Source organism: Rattus norvegicus, chromosome 5 (genome assembly GCF_036323735.1).
Source record: "Rattus norvegicus strain BN/NHsdMcwi chromosome 5, GRCr8, whole genome shotgun sequence".
Taxonomy (NCBI): domain Eukaryota; kingdom Metazoa; phylum Chordata; class Mammalia; order Rodentia; family Muridae; genus Rattus; species Rattus norvegicus.
Genome location: NC_086023.1, coordinates 126,673,535 through 126,692,514, shown reverse-complemented (window position 1 = coordinate 126,692,514; position 18,980 = coordinate 126,673,535). Strand labels below are relative to the sequence as shown.

At 47.5% G+C, this 18,980-nt stretch overlaps 1 protein-coding gene across 2 annotated transcripts; it reads left to right on the top strand.

Moving 5' to 3' along the window:
* The first annotated feature begins 1,311 nt into the window (after positions 1-1,311).
* On the top strand, positions 1,312-18,980 carry Ttc4 (tetratricopeptide repeat domain 4). 2 transcript variants are annotated; one of them, XM_039110294.2, is made up of 10 exons: positions 1,312-1,553; positions 2,050-2,167; positions 3,593-3,754; positions 5,394-5,471; positions 7,683-7,807; positions 8,886-8,972; positions 11,166-11,383; positions 11,785-11,866; positions 14,634-14,716; positions 16,685-18,978. In XM_039110294.2, exons 1-10 carry the CDS (start codon positions 1,449-1,451, stop codon positions 16,779-16,781), a joined length of 1,155 nt encoding a protein of 384 aa, XP_038966222.1. In that variant the 5' UTR covers positions 1,312-1,448; the 3' UTR covers positions 16,782-18,978. The 2 variants fall into 2 exon arrangements, with proteins under 2 accessions (XP_038966222.1, NP_001381972.1); NM_001395043.1 differs by having other exon boundaries at positions 1,375-1,531; positions 16,685-18,980.

Genomic DNA, 18,980 nt, shown 5'->3' with positions numbered 1-18,980 from the left:
AAGGGTGATGGTTTGGGTGGCTCTTGTGGGAAGGGAAAGAATGATGAGACTTCCCACCTATGACATCATGCATATTCAGGAACCCTGTCTCCCAGTCTTACCCTTGACTCTTCATCCAGTTTGCCTAACACTAATGCAAAAATATCCAGAGACATTTTTGGTGTTGCCACCACAAGGTGGCAATACTACTAACACCTGCTGGGTAAAGACCAGGTGTCAGGCACACTTAAATGCCTTAGGGTGTACAGCACTGCCCCCACATCCAAATGGTTCTACGGTTAACATTTGTTAGAGATGAGCTCAGCAGGGAGGCATGGGGGTGGCATCCAGAGGTTGGGTGTGTCAGCTGGACTGACTTGGCAGGGAACAGACTTCTCAAGGAGGTTTGGAAAGATGACCGATCACATTTGGTCATCTGTGGGTGGAGAGCAGGGTACATGGGATCAAAGACCATCTTCAAAGTCCCAGCAAGAGGGAACCTGGAAAAAGAGAGGTGCAAGGGCCAGGCCCTAAGGCCATGGAGACTACAGAGAGGTAGATTTCATCCAGAGCAGTGGCGAGGCATGGTAGGGTGCTGAGAAGAGAGATATGTGAGCAAATGTCAGCTTCAGAAAACTCTTCATTGGGCATAGGAACCCCTGGGCAAGGCTGGTGGGGCAATAGATTGATGTAGCTGTTCTGAACAAGAACCTGTTACTAGTCAGTATCGATGAACTTATCAATAATATCAACCCATGGATTCTACTTGTGGGCATACATCTTGGGGTAATCTTCCCACAGGATCATGGGGGTATCTATGAAGACCTCCATTGTCATATTATCTATGAGGTGAGGTGAGCAAGCAGGCTGGGTACCCACCTTGTAGGGTAAGCCCCATGGAGGTTCATGTGCAGTTATAGGTAGCAGGGGTGTTTGGAGACTTCAAACCTTGTGCCAGTGAAAAAGTATTTGTATGCACAAAATTTTGTTTTATTTGAAACAGGGTCTTGCTATGTAGTCTAGACAGTTCTTGAACTTGTGGTTCTACTAAACCTAAGTGCTAGGATTACAGGCAGATGTCATGTGGCCTGGCTAAGAAGTCACCTTTTGAGAACATTTATAAAAAAAGGCATAAAAACATCAGAAAGGATATGAAGAGTTCAGATACAAAAGAGAGTTTACCTAACCACTCCCAAACGCGAGAATAGGGGCCAAGTCAACTGTGCCGGTGGATGGGTGGGGCTGAGAGGTAAGGGAAGCTCCGGGTCAGGCCACACTCCGATAGGCCACACCTCCAGACAGGCCACGCCCCCCCACACGGCGGAACTCCAGAGGCATAGCCACGCGCAACACGGACAGCAAAAGGAAGGGCACCCCTGCTGCCGGAAGGAGCGGCAGGTTTCTTGGCCCCCAGATTGAAGTGCCGAAGTTGCGAGCTGCCATGGAGAGTTCTGATCCTGACCCTACAGATGACAGTTCCATGGACGCGTTCCTGGACAAGTTCCAGAGCCAGCCTTACCGCGGCGGCTTCCGCGAGGACCAGTGGGAGGAGGTGGGCCGCGGGGGCTTCTGGGGTAGGAGCTTGGTTCTCGCGGCTTGGTCACTGCCAAAGAACCTGTGGCTCCTAGTTGAGTGCCAGAAACCACCGGCCTCGAGGTTTTGAGAGTCTAAGTTGTCAGTGCATTTAAGACCACAGGGTTTGGTAGGCAGCCCTATTACACACGACCACCTGGTTCTGCTGCCGGATGGTTCCTTACTTAGAAAGTTGTTTTACCTGCGGCACCCAGGTTACATAAGGTTAGGGTAATGATGAAAGGAGATGGTGAAGGTGGTTAGGAACTTGAAAGCGCCCGATTGAAGGCGATTGCTGTCACCCATGGAGAGTGTTGGGAATCAGGATCCCACACTCCAGTTTAACACCAGAGAAGCTGGGGCTTTTATAGATCCAGCCAATCCTGAGTATTTGCATATCATGATCAGGGAGAAAAAAAAAAAAACTTTGATGTTGTGTCCTGGGAATGGATCTAATCTGTAGACAGCACTAATGTCATTTATTATTTTAAATTCTAGGAATTTGACAAGATCCCCCTATTTATGAAAAAAGCGCCATCAGAAATTGATCCCAAGGAGTTTCCTGACTTGGCTTGCCTCCAATCGATTATTTTTGATGATGAGCGATCTCCAGAAGGTATCTTATGTGACTAGCACTTCTTTTGTGTCTCTGTTGAGTTAAAGTATTGTGGCTAACGTGTCAGTGTTCGCTCCACACATCCTTCTTTGGATACCCGCTGAATAATGTACACAGCTCCAATGAAAAGCCAGATCGTTCTAACGAATCAGGAAGGGTGTGCTATAAGTACACTGCTACTGCAGTGGGCACTGTTGGAGCGCTGTACTACAGGGGCAGGCGTGGGCTCGTGGGTCTGAGTCTGAACTGAATCTTAATAGTTTTGTAGGTTCTTACCAGAGAGGAGGGGAGTTTGCATTTCAGTGAATGAAACAATGTAAGAAAAGGAGTAGTATAATTTTCTCAATAAAAATTAAAGTCCTTCAAAAACTGGGATAAATGTACATGTACGTGTACATGGGAGTGTGCAGAAGTTGAACCCAGAACCTCACACATGCTACATAAGTGAGCTATAGCCCCCTTTAAAACTCTTTGTGTGTGTATGTGTGTATGCACATATGGAGATCAGAGGATAGCTTGGTGAGGTGAGTGCTCTTTTACCATTACACATGTTCTCTCAGATCCAGCTCCGGTTGTCAAGCTTAGGGGCAAGTGCCTTTACCTGCTGAGCCATCTCTCTACACCATCTTTAATTCCCCTTTTAAAAATAGCATTTATAGCTGGGTGATGGAGACACACACCTTTAACCCCAGCACTCGGGAGGGGAGACAGGGAGGGGAGACAGGCAGATCTCCAAGTTCAAGGCCAGCCTGGTGTACAGAGCGATTCCAAGACAGCCAGGGCTACACAGAGAAACCCTGTCCCCAAAAAACAAACAAACACCCCCCCCAAAAAAACCCAGAAAAGCACTTAGTAATATACCTCATAAATTCTTTGTAAGTGGAGATAGCATTAAGCTTGCATGACCTTGTATTCTATATAGATGCTAATTTTATCATACCATTCATTTGGATATTTCTTTCTGTGTTGGCTCCATCTCTTAGATTTATCATATATGTGTTAGTCTTTCTTTTGCTGTGCTAAAAGACTGAAGAAATGAATGTGGGGAAAAGAGGGTTTATTTTAGATTATAGGTGATAGTCCCTCACTGAAGGAAGTGAACTCAGGAACTGAGGGGCAGGAACTGAGACAGAGACCATGGACTGCTGCTTCCTGAGGTTGCTCCCCTTGCATTGTTCAGCTTGCTTTTTGTACAACCCAGGAGCACCTGCCCAGAAGCTGCACTGCTCACAGTGTGATGGGCCCCCCACATCAATCATTAATCAAGGTGGAGGCATTTTTTGTTTGAGGCTCCCTTTCTTGGCTGACTTAGCTTGTGTCGAGCTGACAAACCCTAACCTGTGCAATATTACAGTAGTGCATGACAGAGGTTTTCAGTGAGCTTTCTAAGGGTATGACATGCTGCTTACTCCCTCCTCTTTGCAGAGCAAGCCAAGACCTATAAAGATGAGGGCAATGACTACTTTAAAGAAAAAGACTATAAGAAAGCTGTGGTTTCCTACAGTGAAGGACTGAAGAAGAAGTGTGCAGACCCTGATCTGAATGCCATCCTGTATACCAACCGGGCAGCAGCACAGTACTATCTCGGTACGTAATCATGATGACTCAGCTCTCCTGTGTGTGTGTGTGTGTGTGTGTGTGTGTGTGTGTGTTGTGTGTACAAGATGTGTGCGTGCGCTCACACAGGGTAGAGGGGTAGAGGTTAACCTGTCATTCTCAGGAGCCATCTACCTTGTTTTGGGGGCAGTCTCTCATTGGCCTGGAGCTTTTTCTGAGAAAGTTAAGCTGGCTGGCCAGCAAACCCTGTGAATCCATTTGCCTCTACTTCTCCCAAGTGTATGCTGTTACAACTAGCATTTTTATGCGTGTGCTAGGGGTTGACTCAGGTCCTCATGATTGCTCAACAAGCACTTTACTGACCGAGCCGTCTCCCCAGCATAGCTTTATTGTTTCTGAAGAATTCACTTATAGGGCTGAAGAGATATGTGCTCAAACATCAAGAGCATTTGCTGCTGTTCCAGAGAACCCCAAGATCCCAGTAGACACAGCAGGCTGCTCACAACTGCCCACACACACAAACACACACACACACAGTCTGTAAAAAAGAAAGGAAGAATTTACACTAGCTTATGCTTTTAGTCTTGCAACTTGGGAGGCAGAAGCAGGTAGATCTAGGAAATTTCTTAAATTGATGCTTTTCTTAATTCTGCGTACTGTTTTCTGTTTTTGGAAATTGTGGCTGCTGGTGCTTTCAGAACCAAGTGGGAGAATGGGGCTGGGGTTTGTATGTTTAGTTCTTCTTTACTGAATCACCACCATGCTCAGGGCTTCCAGACCAGACACTGCCTAGAATAAACCTCCAATCTCTCAGGTTTGGGAAGTGCTGACTTCCATCAACAGTGGAGGGTAAGGCGTCTGGAAATCTGATGGCCTTTCAGTCTGCCTCTGCCCCCATCACAGAGGCCTTGGTGTCTTTGTCCTTCTGTACTGTGGCCTGGTAGCATAGCGCTTTCCTCTGCTTTCTGTTTTCAAGTCCGTGCCTTTGCTTTCCCGCTTTCAAGATGTACTCTGTGGGGTTGGGGATTTGGCTCAGTGGTAGAGCGCTTGCCTAGCAAGCGCAAGGCCCTGGGTTCGGTTCCCAGCTCCGAAAAAAAGAAAAAAAAAAAAGAATAGGAAAAAAGATGTACTCTGTGTTTGGAGCACCATTGTAAGTGTCTGGGACCTATAAACCTCAGCTACCTGGAGAATGAGGCAGGGGACCCCAAGTGTGAGTTCAGCCTAGACAATTTAGTGGAACCGTCTCTCAAACCTCCATACCAGCGGGAGATAACTTAGCTTGCTTCTTGACACCGATCCTTACACATTGGTCAGGTACTTTTGAGGATAATTTCTAGAACACTGTTGGTTCACAGTGTGCTAGCTTACTCTCCAGTGCACCTGACACTGATCTTTCCCACGTCCTCGTCAGTTTCAGTTGACCTGAGTCTTCAGGCACTGGTAACACTGACATCTTGTCTCAGGCTGACTAGCCATTCTGGCTCCTCTGGCCTGCCTGATGCTGTGCACTCTTTAGGACCCGATGAGCACACCTGTGCCTGTCCAGCAGTGTGTTCAGTTGTTCTGACTTCCTGACCCTTGTCCGGAGTCATCTCTGTCAAGGCTGTGACTTTGTGGAAGCATTTTGATGGGAAAACTTACCTTCTTTTACTTAATGGTGTTTCATTAGGCAATTTCCGCTCTGCTCTCAATGACGTGCTGGCTGCCAAGAAGCTAAAGCCTGATCACCTGAAAGCCATCATACGAGGTGAGTCTCTAGGAGCCGCTCGGTGGCCATCATTTGGGAAAACTGGCACTTCACTCTGCACCAAAAGCTGCCATTGAAGGCTTGGCTCTTGTGTGCTGGGGACTGGGAAGTCACCTTAGTCCTGCCGTCTCCGTATGAAGGCCCTGCTTTCTCTCAGTGACTACCACCACTCAGCACTCCCCAGAAGGCTCTACCCTTTATGCTAAATATGTATGGAATTGAAACTCCTCATTTTAAATTAGTAAAGAATAAAATTAAATAAGACATAGCACATTCCGATTTTCTCCCTAGTTTGGCTGATTGAAAGGCAAGATAATTAAATGCCATTAAAAGATTAATTAATTAAAAGATAAGTGTGGGGCCTTTGGCAGGAGCTCTGCTGCTGTTTTGTGTTGTGGTCTGACCTTGTAATGACAGCACTTTTACTTTTTTTTTAAGGTTTACTCATTTGTTATATATAAGTACACTGTAGCTGTCTTCAGTACACCAGAACATCCCTTTACAGATGGTTGTGAGCCACCATGTGGTTGCTGGGAATTGAACTCAGGACCTCTGGAAGAGCAGTCGGAGCTCTTAACTGCTGAGCCATCTCTCCAGCCCCACTTTTACTGTTTTATACTTACCCTCTCTGAACTTAGGGAGCTTTGCAAACTGTAATTCATTCATCATGTATCGAGCTTTCCTACACTTATCCAGTTACGCATTTGTTCCGTGTGTACCATGCTAGTGAGGAGGCACACGTGCCATGATCTGTGTGTGGAGGTCAGAGGACAACCTCTAGGAGTAGCCTCTCCTTCTCCACCTCTCCAGGGAGAGAATTTAGGTTGTCAGGCTTGACAGCAAAGACCTTTACCTCCTGAGCCTTCTCACCTATCCAGGGTTAGAGTCTTTGATACTCAAGCTGTCTTAGTTAGGGTTTTCCTGCTGTGAACAGAACCATGACCAAGGCAGCTCATATAAGGACAACATTTAATTGGGGCTGGCTTACAGGTTCAGAGGTTCAGTCCATTATCATCAGGCAGGAGCATGGCAGTGTTCAAGAAGACATGGTGCAGGAGAGCTGAGAGTTCTATATCTTCATCTGAAGGCTGCTAGCAGAATACCAGCTTCCCAGCCGTTAGGATGAGGGTCTTAAAGCCCACATCCACAGTGACACACCTACTCCAACAGGTGTCAGGGCTTTACCTTCTAATAGTGCCACTCCCTAGGCCGAGCATATTCAAACCAGCACATAAGCCTTATAATAAAGTTCTGATGTTTTAAATTTCTATGAAAGTCTGAGAGACTAACCAGAGAAAACTGAACATTGCAGTGAAACCTTTTAGAAATAGAATCAAGGTATATAGCTTAACAGTAGGGCACTCCCCTAGCATGCACAGGCACTGCAGATTTCACCCCAGAATGTAAGCAAACAAACTAGTCAATCAAAAAATAAAAGGGGGGCACTTTAAACAGATGGCTGTATAAAAAAGGAAAATGTGTTTGGGCATTGATTGATGGCTGAGGAAATTCTGCTTTACAGTAAACATCATCTGAGGGCTGGAGAGGAGGTTCAGCAGCTAACAACATTCTGCTTGCATAGGACTCCAGTTCAGTTCCCTGTGGCTCACAGCTGCTTGAGACTTGAGCTCAAGGGCTATCTGACATTTCTGGCCTCTTCAGGCAAACACTTTTACACACACACACACACACACACACACACACACACACACACACACACACAGAATCTCTCTCTCTGTCTGTCTCTATCTCTGTCTCTCTGTCTCAAAAACAAATCTTAAAAAAACCACACACACACACACACACACACACACACACACACACACACACACACACATCTGAGATGGCCTTTATTCTCCCATTTGCAGACAAGGAACCATAAATTCAGACATGGCCTTTGTCCAAGGTCCAGCAGGTAAATGACAGCCATTTTCTAGGCCAGCCCTGTCTGACGGTGTTGTTTGATGAGCTGTTGCATTTTAGGGCCCTTTATACCAGGAAGACTTGGAAGTTTTGAAGTACATGGGGTTGAGAGTGATTTCTGATCTACAGTACACAAATCCTTTCCTGTCTAGGAGCTGAAGTACAAAGAGCTGTGTCCTGTCTCCCCTCCTGGGGCTGGCTGGAGGCTGGTGAGGGGAGCACGGCTTTTCCAAGGTGGTGCTTTCTCAGCATGTTGTTCCGAGATCCTCAGGACTCTGGTTTCTACAGGTGCCCTGTGCCATCTTGAACTGAAACACTTTGCTGAGGCTGTGAACTGGTGTGATGAGGGACTACAGATTGATGCCAAAGAGAAGAAACTTCTAGAAATGAGGGCAAAAGCAGACAAGCTAAAGGTTGGTATCTGTCCACAGACAGCTTGCATTTGCTAGTTAGCATTCCTCAGATTGTGTCTCAAGTCACTGTGGGAATATACAGTGTTCATGCAAACATCTAGAGTAGTGGTCACTGGCTTTGCACTGCCAACAGCAGAGTGTGAATGGATTCTGACAGGCAGTTTGCTGAGAGAGATGATGCCTAAGCCCAATCTGTGAATGACAGAGTGGGAGTTTATTGAATGGCTGAGTGACGTTGAGGGACAACGTTCCAAACAAGGCCTAGAGGGATACTTCAACAAATCTGAGTTTGAATCCTACTTTTGCCACTGCTGAAATGCTGAAATGCTGAAATGACTCAGGACAAGTTCCTGACATTTCTTGGTCCCTGCTTTGAAAATGAGAGTAATATGTACCCCCCCCCTTTTTTTTTATGAAGAGGAAATGAGGTAAGCTGTTTTCACATTGTCCAGAGATAATACACAACGGAGACATGTGATCTGCAGAGCCCAACACATTTGCTCTCTTCCCTTTGTAGCAAATGTTGGCAGATTCCTGTTAACTGCAAGCCCAGGGGGAAAGTGGGAAAGTCTGCCACCCGTTTCTGCCAGACTGAGTGGACTGGTGGTATTTTTCTCTCACTGATTTTAACTATGTGGAAGGCAGAACTGCGGGTTTTCTGCAGCCATATCAGAGAAGTTGGGGTTCCCATGTAGTACTTGTCTACTCTACTGGGGTCCCTGAATGGAGATGCCCGTTCTTTATTGGTGGCACCTTCCTCGTCTGCCTAAGCCTACTTTGGGGGAACCATCAGGGTGACACAGTGGTACACTTGGCTCTTAGCACTCCCCAGTGAATTGTGAGTTCTTGGGGTACAAGAATGAAGGTTTTGGGTGTTTTTGTTTTTAAGAACTAGGTTGTAAATTTCTGCTGATAGTGGCCTGACCCCTGGGGGCATGCTTTGTGGATGGTTACTGAACCAGCCACTGGCAGTCTCTGAGCAGCAGCATGGCTTACATGGAGACCAGACATCCTGCAGGCTGGGGTAAAAGTGAGAAAGAGGTCCCTGGCGCTGATGGCATCTGAATTATGTTTCCAGAGGATGGAGGAGCGGGATCTGAGGAAAGCAAAGTTGAAAGAAAAGAAGGAACAAAATCAGAATGAGGCTCTGCTCCAGGCCATCAAGGTGAGTTCTCAAAGCATGAGCCTCACAGAGTAAGAAATGCCCTGGCTGTGGAAGCCTGCTGGGACCTTTGTTGGGGTGCTTTGCCTTCACAGCTGTGCTCTGGAGTTGGGGCACCACATTCAGTTAGCTCTGCCCCTGCCCGTGCTGGGCTAGTTATCCTCTCCCTCCCTCTCACAGCAGCCCTCTGCGGAAGGCCTTCTCGTTCCTGGTTTAGTAATCTTAGGTTGAAGAAAACTTCCCATAGTAATGGTGTCTGAGCCAGGGCCTTGCTCATTACTGTAACTTATGAGCTGAGAAAGCATTCTGTTAGGATGTTGCTTTAACTGATGACAGTAGAAGCCTCCCCGTCCTGCATTCTGAAGTGAGTGTAGTCCAGGAGGCCCAGTGGCCGAGCCGGTTACTGCTTGGTACTTCCCTGAAGTGAATGCGTCTGACTTTTCATCCTTGATGCCCACCGGTCTCCCATTCGGCAGATGATGCCTCCTGGGCTGAGGCTTTAGTTTCATTCTGGGTTCAGTTAAGTTACACACCCACTTTCAGTTACTTAGAGAACTTAACACCGCTAAAGTGTGCTCAATCGTCTCTCCCAACAAACTATCTGTTATCAGATATCAACAAATTAAATTTGGGGCTGGAGAGATGCTCACTGGTTAAGTGCACTGCCTGCAGAGGCCCTGGGTTTGGTTCCCAGCACCCAAATGGCGCTAACAACTGTCTGAAGCTCCAGTCCCAGGGAATCTGGCACCCTCACACAGACATGTCTGTCGGCAAAACAGCACATAATATAATTCTTTTAAAAAATTCTATGTATGTAGATGTGTAGTAGGATGACAAACAGATGCCGTGAGCCACGTCTGCAATTCCAGTAGTCAAGATGCAAAGGTGGAAGATGCTGAGTTTTAAGCCAGTTTCAAACAACAGTGAAACTCTTGTCTCGAAAGATTAAACAAAACCCAATCCAACAAACAGAACAGTATACTCCAGGTTTTTAAGTTCATTCAGAAAGGATTTGGCCATTTTCTTGAATAAGAGGCCAAGATATTTTATACAGATTTTTTTTTCTTGAATGTATTGTGTATGTGCACCACATGATGCATGTGGTGTTACAGAGGGGCTGGGGTGTTGGGAATTGAAGCTGGAACCTCTGGAAGAAAGCCCATGCACCAACCACTGAGCCATTTCTCCAGCCCCACATAGAGATGTTTCAGAAAATGTCTAGGTACTTCCTTTAGTTAAGTCCTATACTTTGGACTATAGTACAAATTAAAATCATCATCAACAGTACAATGCTGCCTTAGGGTTTCTCTTGCTATAATGAAGCACCATGACCAAAATCAGGTTGGGGAGGAAAGGGTTTATTCTGCTCACATTTCCATGTAATAGTCCATCACTGAAGGAAGTCAGGACAGGAACTCAAGCAGGGCAGGAACCTGGAAGCAGGAGCTGATGCAGAGGCCAGGGAGGAGTGCACTAGCTTGCTCTCCATGGCTTGCTCAGCCTAGAGAACCCAGGACCACCAGCTCAGGGGTGGCACCACCCAGAGTGGCCCAGGCTTTCCCCCATCAATCACTAATTATGAAAATGCCTTACAGCTGGATCTTATGGAGGCATTTTCTCAATTGGATTTCTCTTCTTTGAGATGGCTCTAGCTTGTGTCAAGTTGACTTAAAACTGGGAAGCATGGGGCTGGGGACTTAGCTCAGTGGTAGAGCGCTTACCTAGGAAGTGCAAGGCCCTGGGTTCGGTCCCCAGCTCCGAAAAAAAGAACCAAAAAAAAAAAAAAAAAAAACACACACACAAAAAAAAAAAACTGGGAAGCACAAATGCCATGCTATATTGATGGCCATCGAAGGCTGAGGCCGTAGAAGGTGACCTTGAATCACCTCTCCTTATTTATGTATCCAAGGCTTTCCCATAGGCAGTGGAACAGGGGACCACTGTCAGCAGACTGCTTGGCCCTCAGTACCTGATCCTTTAAGAATAAGTTTGCCAGCCAGGGTGGCACATGACTGTGATCCCAGCACCTGGAAGCAGGTGACAGGAGTATCAGAAATCCCAGGCCACTATGCCAGGCTGCCAGGACAGTTAAGATGGTCACATGAGCCTCAGGAAGCTTCAGGGTGTATTTCAGTGATGTGTGTTTGCATCTTCCGCAGGATAAGGTCTGTTCGAGTGTGTTTTGTCTTAATCCAGGCTAGGAACATCAGGCTTGTCTCTGAATCAGTCGGTGAGGATGAAGATTCAGCCTCCAATGGTCTAGCCGAGATGCTCCTGCATGGGCTCAGCTCTGAGAACCCCTGTGGAGCCAGGCTCAGTATAGATGGCCAAGGCAGGCTGAGCTGGCCTGTTCTGTTCCTGTACCCCGAGTATGCACAGTCTGACTTCATCTCTGCTTTTCACGAGGACACCAGGTACGGGTTTGTCCCAAGAGCCCTCTGCGCCTGCTTGTGTGCTGCTGCTGACTTGTCAAGAGAGACAAATGCGCTTTGGCTGAGAAGGAAAGGAGTAATTTAGAGGCCATTCCCAGCATGTGGACAGGGTTCTCCATCATGAATCTGTCTACTTGCCTCAGCACTGTCTGGGCGGTTCACCTGAGGTAGTACATGCAGATCATTTAACTGTGTGTTTATTATATGATTTCAAAGACTGATTCTTGATAAGCCTTTGTTTATGCTTTGCACTGTTGTCAGAGTAGGTTAAGCCTGGATGCCATGCTTTATAGGGTCACTGTTCTCTCTGAATTGCTGTCAGGGACTGATGTGGGAATATAAATGGAACATTGACACCCAGAAAGCACATCCTCCTCCCTCAGGTTTATTGACCATCTAATGGCGATGTTTAGTGAAGCGCCCTCCTGGGACTCAGAGCACAAGTACCACCCAGATGATCTGGAGGTAAGAAATGTTGTATTTCATTCCTGTAAGAGATATTGGGAGGATGTATACAGAAATTGACTGTTCTAAAAAATTGTGTGCGTGCGTGTGTGTGTGTGTGTGTGTGTGTGTGCGTGCGTGCGCGCGCGCGCGCGTGAGTGTGAAGTGTTTGCGATTTGTCGTGGCACATGTGCAGGTTAAGTGACAGCTTTCAGCCATTGGTTTTTCTCCTCTGTAGGTTCTGGGGATTGAGCTTAGGCCATCAAGAGCTTTCACATGCTGAACCATCTCACTGACCACTGATTAAATTTTTTTTTTGAAAAATATACATAGCATTTTACCACGTTAGCCTCAGAGTGACATCATCAAGCTCACTCGATCACTCACTCTATTATATTCACCCCTTCCCACAATCCCCTCTCCATCGCTTTCCATCTCCCAAACTGAAACTCTGCCCTCATCAAACAGCTGTGTCCTCCACCCCTGCCCTTGGCTGTTCTACTTCCTGTCTCCATTGATGTGACCACTCTGGGGCCTCACACAAACAGGAATTAGACAATGTCAGGCTTGTTTCGCTTAGCATAGCATCTTTAAGACTCAACCATGGTTTAGAATGAGTCATGTTGTAGCGAGTCATATGCGAGCCTTCCTTTGTAAGGCTGAATAATATTCCATTGTTAGATTTTTAAAAAAGAACATAACCAGAGTTTACTGAATAATTGTTTCCTGAAGATTTGAGAGTCAGACACTAAATGATTTCCACCAACCTTGAGTTACTTTCATACATGTTTTCTACACACAGAGACATTCTTCATAATCTCAAAAGAGCCATCAAGGTCAGGAAGCTAGCGTTGGTGACTTCAGCCCCATCCTCAGGCTCCACACAGGTGCCACAGATTGTCCCAGGAAGATCCCTTTTGTTCCAAGAGCACATGGTGTATTGATTCTGTCCTTTATCGTCCCCACCCTGACCCCTGCAAAGATACCGTACCTCCTGTCTTTTCTGCTCGTGTTTCCTGTGACTGGATGTGGATTTTGTATGTTTGGCTGAGCTGTCCTGGAGTGATGCTCTGTTCTCACTGTGTCTGGCCATGTGGGCTCCAGTGATCTGTTCTTGATGATGATCACTCTGCTCTCATGACCAAGGAGGTGTCACCAGGTCTCTACTGCACAGTCACTGTGCGTGTGCCCATGGATGTTAAAGGACAGCTTACCTTTAACTGAGCCAAACATTTATTTACTCTGTATAATGGTTTCCTTTTTTATTTAATTTATCACTGTGGTGTTTATGTGCAAATTGTTGTGGACTTGGTCAGTGGGACTTTATTCAGATCTATTTCTATAGACTAACTCACTTCCCTTCTTTACATTCTTGTTTCTGGCCCAAGGTACTCCAGCTTTGAGCTGTGCTTTCTACACCCCAGCTTCGATAGCAACTATTTTTTTCCAAGGAACCTTGGTGGTTTCTATGGAGAGTGGTATTTAGAAGCCAAGTTCTCTGTGCAGTAGGCATACTGTTAATATTGGGAAAGGGACTCATGACTGAGGGAGAATTAATGTGTGCAACATTGTGTGTCTCCAAATCTACTCTGAGATTTGCTTTATTTATTTCTATATTTGTAATGTAGATGTTGGTGGTGTTTTGAGTCAGGTTCTTATTGTGTAGTGCAGGCTGTCAGTCCCTGACCTCAGCCTGTGTGCTAGGATTACAGCTGTGCACTGCCATGCCCAGCCGACAGCCGACCTTTGTATTTTTTGATCAGTTTCCTTCTGCCACCAGCATTGTCACCTTCCTATGTGGAGCCCTCAGCCCCATGTTGGCTACTGCCCCAGAATGGCAACCTTTCTCTTCTTCTGCAGACTCACATCGTGCACAACTCACCCACCCTACATCCTGTTCCAGCTCTAACCTACATTTAGGCCATCCTAGCTGGGCTTAGTGGCACTGGCCTATAATCCCATCCATTTAGGAAGCTAAAGCAGGAGTCCAGTCTGGGCTAACAAGTAGTTCAAGGCTAGCCTGGGTAACTTGGTGACTTACTCTTTTATTTTTAAAAATAAAAAAAGAGGCGTATAACTCAGTGGTTGAGCACTTGCCTAGCATGTGTGAACCTCTGAGTCCTATCCTTGGTACTGCAAATAGCAACGAGAAAACAAGAACCCTAGGTCACTCTCTGCCATAGCTCATAGTCATCCTTCTGCTGGAGGCCTGATAATCCCCATCGTTTGCTCTGCTCCACACGTGTGGACGTTGTTCTTACTCCTGTTGGGCTCTAACTTGCTACACACTTTGTTACCTGGCTTCTGAGGAAGCCCTTCTCTTCCTGCTCAGGCTGGCTGGCTCCTGGCGTGAGTACCTCCTCTCCTGGTTGAGCTCTGACGTGTCCTGTGAAACGTCCTTACCATGCTGTGCTTTGGTGCCCTGCTTGCACACCCCTCTCACCTGCTCTGGCTCTTCCTCCCCTTTGGGTCACTGTGGCTTTCTGCTTCTCACCTCTGTGGCACTGGAACGAAACTGAAGGCTGCACAGGCCTGGGCTCGAGCTTTGGTGCCTCTTCATTGCCTGAGTGACAGGAGACGGTCCCCTTCCTTGAGCCACGGAGAATGCAGCTGGTCCTAAGCTTTCTGGGTGTCATAGCTGGGGCTGACCTGAGCACCAGAGCCTGCAGCTGTGAGGAGGGGGCAGGCTTTCCAGTCGTACAGTTGCCCTCCCAACCTCTCAGAATTGCCGCAGCATTTGTAGGGCCGTCTAAGCCTGTGTTTGTCTGTCATTCTGGTTAACCTGCAGGTCTACTTCGAGGATGAGGACAGGGCAGAACTATACCAGGTGTCCCCTGAGAGCACCCTGCTGCAGGTGCTGCAGCACCCCAGGTGAGCCCTCCATGGGATGATGGGAGAATTCAAGGCCCCTTCAGAGTCTAGTCCACTCTTCTGCTCCCCGTCACAGCTATCTCAGGCCAGTGGGACCGAACTGGCCTGGCCCATTAAACCAAAGCATTGGCCAAGGAGGCTGAAGACAGCCCAGGCCATGGGAAGTGAGGGGCCTGCTCTCAGAGTGAAAACGCTGCTTGGCTTGTGTAGCTGAAGGCAGCTGGCGTAGCTTCCATTTTCTGATTGCACTTGTCTCTTGACACTGTCGCATAGAAAGAGCATTGCAGACACTCCTGGGTTCCCTAACCGTGTGACCCTGAGCACATTCTGCCTCTCTGGGACTCTACCTTCACTGTGGAATGGGTACGTGTTTCTAGGGTACTTCTGAGTCAGGATGCAAGCAGAAGTCAGAGTGCCCTTGTAGACGTGGTGCAGCCTGCTGTGGGAGGAGTCTTGTTAACAGCAGTGGCAGCAAGCAGGGTTCCACAGCAGCCTCTTGACAGCTTCTGTAGAATGCCCTGAGGGAATTCACAAGCTCACTCTTGGGTCTATTTTTCTCCAACTTGTAGCAAAGTGAAGAAGAGTAAGGTGGAGGAATTCTGTATTTAGAATAAAAGCCCATTGTCCTGGGGGTGGGGGTCTTTGTGTGTGGTAAGCAGGGAGGCTGGAGAGCTGGGTTAGCACAGCTCATGAAGCATGGGCTTGACTGTCCTGCAATGGAACATGGACTCTATCCAGGGTGGTGAGTGGAGCTGCAGAGGGGAGCTCCAGGAAGGAGCACAGGGATGTACAGCTTTGGATTGTCCTGCTGGGTGGTGAGCCCATGGTGGGAGAGGCTGGATTGGAGGGAGGGTCTGAACAGATGAGAAGGCAGTTGACCTGGAAAGGGGTCCAGAAGCCCCCAGTGTGCCTGCTTTGGCCTAGAGGATGTAGAGGGACATTACTCAAGGCCTGAGGCTCACTGTATCCCATTTCCAAGAAGCATCTGAGAAGTGTAAATATAAAGCAGTCCTCAGAGGAACACCAGTTCCATATGCTCGGACATGCAAAGGCCACTGTGAGCAATGACTTTTAGGTTTTTGACAGACAAGAGACTGTTGAGAACTTGAAGACATGAACATGCTGGCCCTGAATTCACAGAGATTCCGTACCTCAGCCTTTTGAATGCTGAGGTTGAAGGCATGCGTCATTATGCCCAGCTTTGTTGCTGTTGTTGTTATAAAGTTTGCCATTTACCGTTTATCTGGGGTCGGGGCAGCACCATGCCATGGCATATGTATGGAAGTTGGTTCTCTCTTCCACTCTTGGAGTCTCAGTTAGGCACAGCAGCAAGTGCCATTATCTAATAAGCTACCTTACCGGTCCACATGTTTATATTTTAATCTTGTTCTTAACACAGGGACTCATTTCTAAACTTGGAGTCACAGTTGATACCTCCCCATTCTCAGGAAACCAATTAAAAGAGCAAAATTAATAGGATTTTATTGTTGTTTTGTTTTGGTTGTTTTTAAAGGTGAGAGATTTATTCAGTGTGACCACAGTAGGAACAGGTGGCCAAGCCTAGCCTGTTGGGATACAAACTAACCTCAAGTTAGTAATACGGAATGAACTGATAGCTTGTTTGCTGAACTTTCATGTTTAGCCCTATGTGTGCCTGATGCCAGAGGGCTAATGACTCAGTGTTCAGGTCTGTCTTTTTTTTTCCCCGGAGCTGAGGACCGAACCCAGGGCCTTGCACTTGCTAGGCAAGTGCTCTACCACTGAGCTAAATCCCCAACCCCTAATGACTCAGTGTTAAGGGAAGACTATCATGCTGTCACCAGATTTATGAATATCCAAACAAAGAAATGTGCTAAGTTGTATTTTAATGTTTGGGTACGTGCAAAGGTTTACCTTGAGAGTGGCTGGGAAGGTCCAGGGATAATGGCAGTAGTAATGCAGTTAACCACTCTGCTGTGCTCCCCGCAGGTGCTCCGTGAAGGCCCTTACCCCGGCATTCCTGGTCTGTGTAGGATCCTCTCCTTTCTGTAAGAATTTTCTCCAGGGGAAAAGGGTGCACAGGTAACCTAGGAACAGACCCTGGGGTCTTGTCCCTCATCTTCCTCTGCCTGGAGTCTGCACACTGAATCATCTGGCCTAGAGTCCAGCACTCTGTCCCCAGGGACAGTGGTTCCTAACCTCTTGTTGGGGAAGAAGCTGCTGGACTCCCTGACCCTACCCCTGTCTGGCTGAGTGCTGCGCTCCAGCTGGGCCTCAGCCTCCTCACATTCACAGCTCTGCCCTGGCCAGTCCATCTTTGGAGTCCATCTCTGAAGAAAGCATCCACTGCAATTACCAGAATAGCTGGCCTTGGTAACTCCCTGGCCCCTAGACTATCTCAGGATGCAGTGACAGTCTCAACCATTGTAGCATTGGGCACATACAGAAGGCACAGCTCCAAGGGAGTAAACCAGCGCTGCACAGTACTCTTAAGGCCTTAGGGCTTGAAAGACTGGTAGTTGCTTCACCAGCATGAGAAAAGCTAAGGGATGCTGTGGATGCCGTGAGACGACTGGAGCCATGAAGCCACATCCTGTTTCTGCGTTGACTGTATGAACTGGGATCCTCAGGACTACTCAGAGCCCTACTGGTTTCTCTGACCAGTGGAGTTGCAGTATGAGAACTGCAACAGACCTGGCGGTAGCCCAAGTGCTTCCTCCATTCCTCAGCTCCAGTTATGTCCTTGCCTCAGCAAAAGAATGCTGAATGGAGGTGTGCACCACTGTGCCTGGCTAGCATTTCATGCCTTTTGACCTAGCCTTTGCCTGTCACCGGCTGTTTTTGTCTTGTGCTGTTCTCTGCGTCCTAGAGGTTGTGTGCATTCTTAGCTGCAGCTGAGTGGCTTCCTGCAGTGTCCACGCCATCTCCCAAGGGGAGCATACTTCTCATTGCCCATGCAAGGGCTATGAAACAGGGCTTGAGCCACATCTGGCAGCAGCTTGAGGTGTCATTGGGCAGTGGTTTGCAAGTAGGCTTGTGTCCTTTCCCCTTTACCATGAGGCGCCATTTCTCAAATAGGAGCATCCCCGTCACCTGGGTGTCTGAAGAAAGCTCACAGCAGCTGGCCTAAAGCCACCGTTTGTAACGTGAGTGGCAGATGTTTGTGTAGTAAACACTGAGATTTGGGGGATTGTTTGTCACTATAGGAAAACTAATACAGCATTAAAGTGAAACCAGCTGACGGCCTTCAGATGGGCTAATTTGGGATCTTGTGTTGATTGTATCCTTGTTTCTGGAAGAGAAATTGTTTTTAGGGAGACCAGTGCAGCTTTCTTTCCCCGGGCAGGTCCCTGTAACACACACAGTGGTTTGCAAACACTGCAGACATTCTCTCCTCGCTAGAGACTTTCCCCTGACTTCCTTTGTAAGAACTCAAAGTCTATGTGAGGGGCTTAAGAGTCAGCTACAATCTGGCAGACACTGCAGGATCCCAGAAGCAGATGTCTGTAGCTACCTCACTGTCATGGACAAATCATGTTCTACTGCGCCTTCCTACCGTCTAATTGGAGATCTAACCCAGCCTCTCACTTGGTGAGGCTGAGGTGAGGTGGTGGGTAAGAGCAAGGTGCAAACTGAAATGTACCTGGCAGGTGTTGTGATTGTTTCACCCTGGGACCCTGCCCTTCCCATCAGACAGCGTCTGCTGTGCTTCTAGTCTTTGACCCTCTGGAGTCATCAGCTTAGATGCCACGGGGGAGAGAATGTCTTAGTTACTTATTTGTTGCTGTTGAGACACTATGACAACCCAACTTATAGAAGAGTTTATTGGGGCCCTTGGTACCAGCAGGTGAGTTACAACCCAAGACCATCGTGGCAGAGATTGTGGTAGCAGGAAGGCAGGTATGGTACTGGAGCAGTAGCTGAAAACTCACATCTTGGGACAACCACAAGGTAGAGAACGAGTTAACTGGCAATGGCTGGGCTTTTGAAACTATAAAACACCAGTGACACTGATGGTTTGTTGCTTGGCCCAGGGAGTGGAGCTATTAGGAGGTGTGTGTGGCCTTGTTAGAGTAGGTGTGTCACTGTGGGTATGAGTTATAAGACCCTCATCCTAGCTGCCTGGAAGTCAGTATTCTGCTGGCAGCCTTCAGATGAAGATGTAGAACTCTCAGCTCCTCCTGCACCATGCCTGCCTGGATGCTGCTGTGCTCCTGCCTTGATGATAATGGACTGAAACTCTGAACCTATAAGCCAGCCCCAATTAAATGTTGTCCTTATAAGA